At 32.1% G+C, this 13,072-nt stretch overlaps 1 protein-coding gene across 1 annotated transcript in view; it reads right to left on the bottom strand.

Annotated features, from left to right (window-relative positions):
* LOC127725746 (macoilin-like) overlaps positions 1 to 7,902 on the bottom strand; it is a 28,677-nt gene extending 20,775 nt beyond the window's left edge. The window contains exons 1-3 of the mRNA XM_052232960.1: positions 7,656 to 7,902; positions 795 to 936; positions 31 to 157 (exon numbers count right to left, since the gene is read on the bottom strand). Of these exons, the coding sequence (XP_052088920.1) occupies positions 31 to 157; positions 795 to 936; positions 7,656 to 7,741 (355 nt within the window). The 5' untranslated portion in view covers positions 7,742 to 7,902. The remainder of the gene's footprint in view (positions 1 to 30; positions 158 to 794; positions 937 to 7,655) is intronic.
* Positions 7,903 to 13,072: the final 5,170 nt, after the last annotated feature.

The following is a 13,072-nucleotide window of genomic DNA, read 5'->3' as shown; positions in this document are numbered from 1 at the left end:
ATATATATCAATATGTAACCTTTGACCTACCTGTATGCCATACATACTGGACCCAGACGTAAGTACTAGCAGCAAAAAATAACCACTGAACAGGTATAAACAGATAGCACACCACATCTGAGGTGACAGCAATGCACACGAAAAACACGGAAAATGCCTGAAAATATTACATACGGAAACATGTGTAAGAAATGGCTTGTTGTCAAAAGCTAAAATTCTCTCGTTATTATAAAAACAAACTTTTTGCCACTAAATATACTTCATCTTAACCAGAAATAGAGGTAGATAATATGAACCTGAATGGTTTGGAGCCCTGGGTACTGCTTTTTAATAACATATACATAACACATAAGGCAATTCAGTCAAAAATCATTCATGCTTGTGTTAAGTGATTCACTGTGAAACAGAATGATTGCTGGTGACACTCTTGTTTTATGACATCTTATATATTACCAATGGAATTATCTACTGAGGATATCAAAGTGTAAATCACTGACAACCACCAGCATTCATAGTATGGAGAGGCTAAAGCAGGCAAAGAGAACTACATAGGAGTATAAGAAATTCATGTTTGCTTCTACAACTGCAGCATCAATATTATAGCATGTTCCCCAATGGCTCACAAAAATCTTATGACTAAAATTAATCTTAGTTATACTGAAACAACTTTTACTGAAAGTAAATATTTTGATTTTAAAATAATTTCATCCAGAAGACACAAACAACAAATATAAATGAACACAAAATTAACTTTTTTTTATATATTATGATTAATAACTGAATGCTAATCTTACCAATCCTTGATATTTGAATGAATCATAGACACTGCGAACCAATAACCAGAATGGCCACAGATACTCAAACCGGAACTCTAATATGAAATCTGCCATCAGGACAAGAGCCCAAACCATCAAAAACTTCAGGTACAAAAAGGTACTGAAAGAAAACATTTAAAAAATTGAAGATATTTGGTTTAATGTTTTTCATTTAGGCTTTGCCATTAAATTTCTGATAAGTAAAGACACAGTAAGTCTGTAAGTACTAAAGTATTTACTTGTGCATATCTAGGACTAACTGAAATTGATCTTACTGATTGAGTGAACTTTTGTTTGCTTGCATAACCAGGTACAAAAGTACCTGCAAATTTACATATACTGTAAACCAACATATTTTCATAAATACTTAATTTCACGCCTAGCCCTTTCTACATATAACAAACTCGAGCTCACTGATAACAAATTTGGCCTATAAAAAATCCTTTTTAATTTATTTATTTCTATTTTTTGTTTTTTAATAATGTATCATATGCACCTTTTTAACCAATTACTGACATGTGTATTGTTGACACCTTTACATTCACCATTTAACTAAGTATGACAGAGAACATTCTATTTCACTAGAAAACTGACATGTCAGCACGAGCCCACTGGCATGTTTATGTATGAGCAATGTTCCCGCCTGCCCTAAATAGAAGGGCGGCCCGCCCTTGGTGCCATCACCCCCGCCCTTCTGCCCTCCAAAGTAAAAGAATGCATCCCTCTGCCTTTTCAAAAAAATAAAATTTCCAAATTTTATGCCTACCGGCGTTTCCGGTAAAATTGTTACCTGATTGTTTAACACTAATTAACTGACAATGGGATTAAGTTAAATACCTAATGCTTTGGCAGTTTTATCACCTTTGTTAATGATTGTTTACTGCTAATTAGTGGATTTAAAATAATTGAACAAATACTAGATATTTAATACAGAATGAAATGTCCACATGTTATCTATTTGTAATGTTTATGTACAGCATGTACACCTGAAAAAATTTATTTCAGTAGGCATACATTGTAACATAAAAAATAAAATCTTAAACAATTTTAAAGGCATACATAGTTTTGACTTAATTGGTAAAAAATGTTTTGTTTCATAACGATGAGTATGAAATTTAAAGAGGAATCATAGAAATTTGTACTTTGAACATAACAAGATTCACTTCCTGTTTTTAATACTTCTTGTATTTTATAATCCTCCTGACATAGGATCACTCAACAAATTTATTTTTAACAATGATGGAGAAAAAAGTAACTGTTTATACCTTCTGCAATATATTATTGCATCAATATAAAATATGATCATCTCCTGTCTCACCTGTTATATTTATAAAACTCCTTACTGAGGAGCACTTTGGTGTGCACTCGAAATTACTTTTTTGTAACAATTCAAATGATAATAAATAACTCTCAATAACATATATACTATATGTTTGAACAAGTAATTTAAATGTAGATAATTTAATTACATTCAACATTCAATTTTGCATGTATAACTCCATCTTTCAAAACTACTTGTTTATTTTGGTATAAGTTATAAAACATTGAAATTTCTGATGATTATTTTCCATACCAAATGTACAAGTTCAGTCTTCGAATTTAGCCACAAGTCCGACGGTCCTGGCCAGTAAAATCGGCCGCGGACTTGTCAAATTTGTTGTTCAAAAGTCCGACTGGGCTTGTAGATTTTTCGGTAGTTGGTACGCTCTTTGCGTCTTTGGTAATTAGTGATACCAATAAATCGGTTTCTATTTTGCGCTTTTTCACATGAATTAAACGTATTGCGATTAATACTGGATCGAGACATTGTATGAAATGACAGATCATTGGTTTCCTTCCCCCTAACTTATATTCCCAAAATGTTTCTTTGGCAATGTACTGGCCGAGCTCGTCCGGGGAAGCTGTTTTAGCCCCCGCCGATGAAAATGTAAGGAAGAGAAAGTACGACGCTACATGGTCGCGTCAGTTCCTTTCCAGTTGGTTAGAAGGAAGTCCGTGGTTGATGTATGAGTTGAAAAACAAAATGTTCTGTTCATGGTGCACAGAACATAAAATGGATTCACAGTTTGTGACCCCAGGTAGTGACAACTTTAAACTGGATACTATTAAAATTCACGAGAAGAATAAGAGTCACAAATTTATTGCTCTAAATATGAGAAGCCTGCAGCTGAACCATCAGAGGCTAAAAAATGTTACAGCATTCTAGAGAATAAAATTATTATAACAGCTACTTTTTACTTTTTTCTCCAATTGTCAATGTTATTCCTATTAAATTTATCTTCAAAACATGACACTCAAAGCTCTCAGAATGCAGGATTTTGCATCTAATTTTTCAAAATTTTTCTGGGGGGCATGCCCCCAGACCCTCCTAGCTGGTACGCAGCGCTTCGCGCTGCTCAGCGGTGATAATATTTTGTGTGGTCTTGTAAAAATTTATGAACCACAAGTCCTACTGACTTGTAGGTTGAAAAAGTTAAGTGTGAAGACTGCAAGTTTGTTTAGATTAACATCAGAATGATATGCTTTGCTTCATGGTATGATAATTTGATGAAAAAAATTCTTACTGGAACCATCATCAAGAACACATTAATTTCTGAATATGGTTTAAATACAACTAATGTTCTCCAGCTGAGCCTAGCAATATTCAAGGTAATTTATACACTGTCCAACATTGCCCTTAAAATCTGGGTTTAAACGCTAAAGTGCCCTTTCAGACAACTAGCACCCTTCTGCCCTGAGATTCAAGCTGGAACACTGTATGAGGTAGAGAGAAATAAATGAAGAATGTGTCCATTGGACACAGATGCCCCCGATTGTAAATATACAGCAAATTCTGCAATTTACAAAGGGACATAATTCAAGAATGGCAATAGTGACGCCACCCAAATTCGAACTTGATCTGTGTTCTGTGTTTGGTGTGTATAAGTTTTATAACAATTGGTTGAGGCAAACTAAAGTTAGAGAACGGAAACTTATTTTGGGACGTACAGAAGGACAAGGGTAAAACTAAATGCCCCCTCTGCTGCGGAGGGAGCATAAAAAAGCATCAGATTTTTATAAAGTTTAAACTAAATAAATTTTCATTAAAATCCAAGTTCGTTGAATTTTTAAGTGTCCTAACAGACAAATCGAAAATCGTGATAATTTTCACAGCCAGGAATCATTTAAGAATAGCATATTATACCAAGATGTCAATTTTTCGTTGAAATCCTAGCACAAAAAGATGTTTTCATAAAATTTGTGACTTTTTATTAACAAAACTATGTTTTCAACATAGTTTTTAGGTAGAGCACCTCCACTTTTCATAATTAAAATGTTCATGATGACACAAAAAAAAATTTAACTACATAAATAAGATTTTCCTTTTTTTCCAAAGAGGTGTAATAATAAGGTTTACTTCGACTTACCTTTACAAAAAGGTAAGATCAGTCTTCACGATAAACTTTTAAATCTACCTGCCCAGAGCTCAATATTTGGAAGATTTTAGTTAGACTATGTTGGCCTGTAGAGATGATTTTTACAGGCCCGCCAGCAATTTTACAAGCCTGGGCTGCTGGGCCTGTGGTTGAGCGTGAAGACTGTAAGATTCTATGTGAATCTGTTTGATGTGACCATTGAAAAGTTTTTAGTTTTTATCTCAATTAATCCATTAATAATGAATTACAACTTAATGAAAATTTTAACAAGCCATTCATTGTCAAACATTGAAAGTTCTCTATGTTTGTATACCATTATGAGCAATAAAGATTAAACACGCCAATCATTAAAACACTAGTTTACCAAAAAAGCCATACCAACAATATATACAAAATAATATCCAATAGCAGTAGTTATCCCTTAAATTTAAAGTATTATATATCATGTTACTGTATATAAAATTCCTATTTCAATTTCCTTTTATTCAATTTAAACATATGTTTAACAATATTTTATGCATATAAGTTTATTGTATATTATTTTTATTTATTTTTCTCATAAAAATTTATTATTGCCACTTCAATTTATATATAACATGTATAAACATTGTTAAAAATTAAGTTATCATAAAAAATGTAAAAAATAGTGAAAACATAACAGAAAACAAAATCTACGAAACATAAGGCCGAGTTAGTTATGGTACTTAGTAATAGCAGGGATCTCCATGACCTGTTTTATGATGGCAGCCCACCATTGTTAAAATATCTTCCACCACCGTCAAAAGATCCCGCCATCGTTAAATTATCTTCCGCCATCGTCAAATGATACTACCCGCCATTGTCAAAATTTGTTTTCGTTTTTCTAGCCGCTGCCATTTTTGTTAGCAATTATAATCAATTAACCCTTAGGCTTTTTGTATTAAACTCCAAAGGGTACTCCTGATTATAATTTTCAAGCCCTGAGGGATATCCGGCTAAAGATCACTAATTACTTGTACAGGTAGATCGACACACCTGACAGGAGAACTCTTGATCAAGATAGACGACTGATTGCATTATTTAATTACGTTTTCAGCAAATGCAAATGGAAATTTAGATTAAAAAATAAATGTTTAATCCAGTAATAAAGAAAAAAGTTTTACAAGTCGAACACGTGCTTATATTGACGACTTACGCAATCAGCATCCCCCTTTTTAAACGAGTACAAACTAAGACGTAAAACTGAACATAATTTCATGCCAAACAACACGAGCACAGCAATTATAGATAATATTTAATATTTTTACAAGTTTAAAAGTAAAAACACAAATATTAACTGCAACTTGATCATATCTGAGGAAATTTCGTAAATTTCCGAATTCATTCCGTAGTTTACAATCAAATTGATACATACAGTCTTCCGGTTTAAGATGAATGTTGCATATATTACTATGAAATTAGTTATCTAAAGTCATTAAAAAGTTTTTATGTTGCAAACTTTTGCCCTCAAAATCTTTTTTTCAGCGTTTTACAAAACAAGTACGAAACTTCTGGTAGTTGATGCTGCATATCGTCGATACCTATTCATGACTTCTGACTTTGATGTAGTGAAATAAAATATTTTTATTAAATATCCAACAGATTTTTAAGCCCTATACAATTACCAAAATAGCAAAATAACAAGTGGGAACCCCAAGGACAGCTTGTGATCATTCTTGACTAAGGGGGAGCAGCAGGCTTGGCATTGGAATTGTTACAAATGACAATTAATGAAAATATTTGTTATTCTATAATGAAATAAATAAAATAAGCAATATATCAGCCTGTTCACCATTCCTTACATGGAAATGAAGGAATGAAATGTTTTCGATCACGTCACGCCGTAGACGCAGGATTTTGTCATGGTGAAAGTTCCTCCATCGTTAAATTTTCATCCATAGAGATCCCTGAATAGGACAGGTTCTAGCTGACTTAACCGTGATTTATTTTAGCGATTTTCTCATTTTTTCAATGTATGTACAAGGGAAGATCTTACTTTGATATATAACTGACCAAAATTAAATAAGTTTATTATATTCTAAGTAGTAAATACAGGTAAACTGTATGTGTAATACAATCAATGACAATCGTGCTGTATCAACCATACGTGATGATATCGATATCAGTCACGGTTACATAGGCTTTATCAAACCCCTAATCCTCTATGACGTCACGTCATCGATAACAGTTATGCTTGTAAAGGCTTTATCAAACCCTTATTCTGTATTACTTGCATCAATTCACGGGGGGAAAACATCTACTTGAAGTATATAATAAAGTGTATATGATATGACTTTTTCAATATCACACCCCGTATCAACCCTCAACCAATATACATGTAATCCCTCGAATAGAGCTCTTGGGATTATATTGGTGTCTCAGGTTGATACGGGTGTGATATTGAAAAAGTTATAAGATATTCTTTATCTAACTGGTCTATTTAAGGTACTGTCAATATTTCATTAAAGTAAGCTAAGCTTATTTTCAACATTTTATTGAAAAATCCTATGCGAATCGGGTACATTAAAAAAAAATTCCATGGAGGAAAGGGTTAACTTAACCAAGTAATTTTTTATTTGCAAAAAAGAATCGGTTAGTTTAAAGTATGTAAATGTTTGATCATAAATCAAATATAAAATACTGTCACCATCATGACCATCATTTGGAATAACAAGCATAAATTAAAGTACATGGTTGCTTTCAACAAAGCAAATGTTCTGATCAGAGTACTTGAAGTAAGTTTATAAGTCATTGAGTTTTAATATCAAACATAATGAAATTATTACACATTTAGGACATAGTGTTAAAAATCAATTAACATGATTTCCTGTAACCAAGGCAACTTTAATTAAAGTGTGAGTGAGAATATGGCATTTTGACAGGTGTATACTATTGATTATCTTGGTTAACATGGGAATTTACAATATGTATTTGGCTCAAACCTGAACTTTTAGAGTACAACTGTATCAATAAATTGTGTTGCTCAATAAAATGCAATTTCATATTTTTAATTATACATTATAAACACATAGTTAATGGCAGTCACTGACCAGGAAATATTTAATCAAAATCCCTAGATCTGCTATTTCTATGTATGATTTCATTTTTAAATCAAAAATATAAATTAATAAGATATATAAATAACGCAAACCAAAACATGCAGACTTAACAGGGGAAATAATCCTCTCCAGGTAACCTAATTAACATGAAAATAAAGACTGCGAACAAAGAATCTGCTATCGCCATGTTATCATCCTTTCCCCGAATAGTTAGCATTTGATATTATGATGAGATACATGTAAATTGAAACAACATAGTGAGGTATTTTGGAAACAACATCAATATTGGATTATACATATTTATCCTCTGAAACATTTTTGCTGCCATATTGGAAATGGAAAATCACCTTCCGTAGAAACCGTCCGTTATTTTTGTTCTTTTGGGGATCCGTCGAATTTTGCCGCAATCGACATTCCGTCTCTTCATAATCATCCGCTAACTAATTGTCAATTTTCACAACTCTTAAATTGAATATGTCCAAAACAATAACAAATATTTGTGTATTGTCTTCTGCTCTGTCAACTTAATCTTCGCATGCGCTCAGATCCTTATTTTCCGTGTGACTCCGCAATGTCTCGTCTCTTTCCGGTAGGTGTCTGTTTACTTGAATGAAGTGTTGATTTACTTATATTTTCAACAACCATGATAGAGAAGCATTTTTTTTATACAAACAATAGAAATTTTTTAACTATATTAAAATATGGTTAAAATTGTGCTGTTTTGAAAATATATATACAAATATATTTTTTTTTTGTTCAACCAGTAGGTTGTAGGTTGTGCAAAAGTCTTATATTTGGAAAGGGTCATATATACTATATATATACACACACAAACTGAAGTGTGAGTAAAAGGATATATAACGGATATAATTTTTAAATAAGATAAATCCGGGATACATTGACTTTTTTCCTTTAAACATATGTGTGTGTTCTCTCCCTATAGTTATAAAGCAAAGTTTTAATTAGAAAAATAATCAATCGAATATATTTCTTTGTTTTTATTCAGTTTCTGTTAAAAAGCGTATTGCCAAAAGATAAAATCTATCCATGTCTTTATTTAAATGTAGAGTCTCACAAATTAAAAGTATATTTTTTGAATACTGAAAAATTGTTGATTAGTATTCAGTAAAAAATCTGGACCTACCATTTGCAATCCGGAATATTCACATACATGTACAACATTTATCACCGATTAAGGACCTTTTTTGCCGCGCATTTTTTAAAATCTGCACTTGCAAGTTCAAAGTTTTGGTGCAAATTTAAAGCAAACAAGTATAAATGAATGTCTCGTTAAAAATTACATAACAATACAAGGTTAAAATTCTTACTTTGTGACAGGTCTAAATATTGAAATTTTTGATCAGTACTCTTCATCTGCATAAGTCTAAAACCATCAATCATTTTAGTCTTGCAAACACAATTGCCAAGGTTTTTCTGTCAAATAACCTCCAGTCCTTAATTACTGCAGCAGAGTGTTGACGTCACATTAAATCTATGTCGACAAATACACATGATATGGGTCTGCTCCTTCATATGACAATGGAAGAATTTTACTATTGACGCATCAACTCAGCATTTGGATTACGGTATATTTTGCTTTCCACACAGGACTCACAAACACTAATTTAGTCATATCATGGAGGTAAAATGCAAAAAGGTGTGAAATATAGGTAATATTGGTATGAAATGTTAAGGACATTGGTTTTTTTCCATACGAATACAATATTGACCCTCTAGGTCCTCACAGAAGACTAGATCGTTACAAAAGTCTTTTAACTATTTTATTATATTGTAGCATGGTATTGTAGTACATAACTTTCAAAATTACGACTGTGACAACTGGTGGTCGAAACCGGGGCGTCTGGCATAGTAAAACATATTTTTATCAGGGTTCTCACTAAGGCGAGTCCATGAGTCTTGGACTCATCAAAATCTGTCTGGACTCACCATTTTCAAAACTGATGAGTCCAAAGATGTAACAAAATTGAAATATTTTGTATAAACTGAACATGCATATCATCATTTTATAGCAAAAGTTTAAAAGTAATCTGAATTCAATGTCATTTCATTGCTCTATTATGTCATGGAGGCTAAAATGATGAATCATGTATATTGCAATAAAATATCTTCTTACTGTTGGACTCACCATGGCCAAAAATGACGAGTCCCTGGACTCGCCTTCAAAAATCAATAGTGAGAACCCTGTTTATCAACTAATCTAAATGAGTTATCTATTAGTGAAGCTACATTTACTACATGTACTATGTCAAGGTAAGCGCCACTGTACTCCCCTCATCCCAATAGTCAATATACGATAGAGGGGATACAAGAAAGAGCTTTACGCTTTATCTATAATGACTACAATACCTCATATACAAAAAACTTGTTATTAAAATTGAAAATGCCTACACTGGAAGTCAGACGTCTAAGAACTATGACTATTTGTGTATATAGAATTATTTAGAAAGAAAGTCCCTCATATACTTATATGACTTAATTAAAATAAAAAATCTAATTATTGTTTTGATACCAGAATTTGTCAGCTATTCCCTCGGATAAGAATTAAAAGGTATGGCATTAATTCATTATGATATGCTAGTGCAAAATTGTGGAACGAATTCTCAAACCATTTAAGAACACAAATGATCTTTCCAACAATTAAAAAAAATGATAAATTCAAGGAATGGTGACTCGCGCCACTGCAATATTTGTTGTAAAGCCTAATATGTCCAATACTTAAATTATAATGTTACTGCTTTAAAGTTTAGTGTTTATACAATGCTGCATGCAAAATTTCTATAGTGCTTCTAAATAACGTACTACTTACGCTAACATGGAATAGCTTTTTAATTACTAAAAGTACATTTACTGTAGTTTTATGAAACCATAAATGCATGTGTGTGTTGTGTAAAGTGTGTGTATTTACTACTGTATATATGTATATGTTTCATGTCGTTTATAAAAGCTCTAAAGAACTTTATGTTTGTCTGTTCAAATATCAGTACCGACTCTAAATATTATAAAGTTTAATGTATATTGTATTGTATTGTGCGATTTCCGATTTCAAGCTCTAGCTTTAAACTCGTTGGAGCAGCAATTCAACAGTAGAGTATGATTTTCATGTTTTCGATCCAAAATAACGGAATCGCGTGTATAGAATGTCATCGGAGCCATCAAACAGTTGAGCTTAGAGAGAACGTCCCGACAAAGATAGAATTTTACTAGGCCAAGCCGGAAGCACCACTACACCATAAATTGATAGTTAGTGATTGGTAAGTTCAAGAAGTAAAAATCTTAGATGAAAGATAATATGAATAAAATGAGATGTCGGTATACGTCAATGAGACAATATCCCAACACCATATTGACAACAATAATTAACAAAAGACAATCTAGAAGCTTGCATATATAAACTCTTTAACAAAAGACAAGTGTTTACAGTATATATTACAATATATCATATTCAAAAGTATACTACCAAAGGTCTGCCGATATCAACACCAAATTCCCTTGAATGACAAATAGAAATGGAACAAAACTGGGAAATCAAATAGCCGCGTTGCAGGGAATGTTTTTTTTAAACAATAGTGAACATTTAAAAATATATGCAAATTCAAAATGTAAAAAATGGGTGAAAAAAATCTAAACAACTCAATAATTGGAGATGCACTTGAATTACAAGAAATTGGAACTGTCTTTTACTTAGTTCCCATCAATCCGTACAAAGAAATCCTGTTAATGAACAATAATGAAGTCAACAATAGCAGTTGCACAGCAATATGCTGGTTTTGCACTTCATGCAACCCAGAAAAAAACGGGGGGAAAAAAACGATAAAGATAAACCGGAAGACAACAACTGACAAAGTTTCTGACTTTGGATAGTCTTATTTACATGCAGTGGCGGGTTAAACCAGACATTATTTTTTTAAATTTACACCCGAGAAATGTTCTGGACTTTACTTAACATCTATTGTGCTGGGAGGCCCCGGTTGCCTCCACCCACTCCGGCAATGTGAGACTATATGATGTATGAATAAACATTATATATATATGTAAAAACCATTTATTTCATCCGTCTTGTAAGGGAAAGGATTTATATAGCACTACCTATATCCGAGTACGGCAGAAAGTGATTTTCCCCCGATTATAGTACTGATTTTCCTCGATTTTGTACTGATTTTTCATGATAAATTTTACACTATAGTTCTGTTAAGGATCATTTATTCTGTCTGGTCAGCAGTCATTAGTAATTGATATCCTGAGGTGGGATTGCTTTGAAGTTACATCATGATCTTCCTTATTCTTTATTTTGATGCTGTTGCAGCTGATTTGAGTAAAAAACATCTGTTTTAGTCTGCTTTTAGAAAACTGGGAGTATAAATTAGTTTTTTTTTTCATGAAATTTTTTTCAAATATAATAATCTGAAAAATGCAAGTAGAAATTTGGACAAAATAAGCATTTAAATGGGAAAAAAAATAGCAATTAAACTTGACCTTTGGTGTACAGATTGTCCCCGATCAGCTTGTGTTGATTACCGATTTTCCCTGATACATATACAGATTGTCCCCGATTTTGAAAAAGCTAATCCTTCAAAAATAAAGCTAATTATGATGTGGATCTTCATTACACTTAGGCATGTGCTAATAAAAATAGTGGAATATATGAAAAATTTTCCTGCAAACCTGTAATTCTACAATTTTATAAATAAAATTGAATTAGAGATTTTTTTGTTCATTGATATTTCATTGGTTGGTTTTGAAACTTTAAACAGGTTTCCTCTTGCTTTGGGTTCATAACTTACTGTTTGTTAGTATATTTCTGGATTCATAGTTTGGTGAATATGATAAATTGTCTGAAATGGTTGGAGAATGTGATGATTTGCCTTTTTTGATAATCTTTTGTGGGTATTTGTTGATAAGTTACAAATTATAATTTTTTCATCTTGTATTTCAATAAAAGTTTTTCCTTCTCTGTCAAGAAGTTCTGGAATGAATGCATGGTATGTTATCTGTCACCACCCTCTTCAAGTCTTCTCCAAATGACAAGTTTTTCAGATGGATGTGTCTTCTGATGGTGAACTACTATTTCTTCAAAGATGACATTTTTAGAAAGCTATTAAAGCTACGTTGATATTTCCTTGCAAGTAACAGTTAAAAATAAAACTTAGAATGAACCTTTTTCCTTATGAAAATATAAGAGAAAATCTAGAAAAATCTGTAATTATAACTTCATCTTCTCTGGGACAATCTGTACACTGATAGTGGACAATCAGTACACTGCATCAGAAATTGAAATCATATTTTTTTTTAGTATTTTCCTAATCTTCTTAAAAAAGTACTTCCAGCTCTAAGTTTACTTATTTGCACATTTGAATAAGTATTCTATAATTAGAGAAATATCATTTAGATATTTGAATAATATAAGAAAATCACTTCACATGACTTCCTTGCTTCGGAAAAGTTTTAATTTTTAGGATTGGTCATCAAAATCCATATTGCCCATGGGAGGTCAATGATAAAAATGTATGAATGAAAAGGAAGGTTGCATAATTATTGATACAGTTTTTTTTTAATTCATATATAATTACCCTTTTGATGTTCTCTACATAGGAAAATCGGGAAAAATCAGTAATCAATCGGGGAAAATCAGTACTGTAATCGGGGGAAAAACACTTTCTGCCGTACTCGGTTACAGGCAGTGTATAGACTGAGCCTTCATCCAATCCATTTGTTTGAATATAATTGATTTAAACAATACAATCTT

The sequence above is a fragment of the Mytilus californianus genome, unplaced genomic scaffold (genome assembly GCF_021869535.1).
Source record: "Mytilus californianus isolate M0D057914Y unplaced genomic scaffold, xbMytCali1.0.p SCAF_15, whole genome shotgun sequence".
Classification (NCBI taxonomy): Eukaryota; Metazoa; Mollusca; class Bivalvia; order Mytilida; family Mytilidae; genus Mytilus; species Mytilus californianus.
Note: the sequence above shows the minus strand (reverse complement) of the source record. Positions and strands in the feature narration are given on the sequence as shown.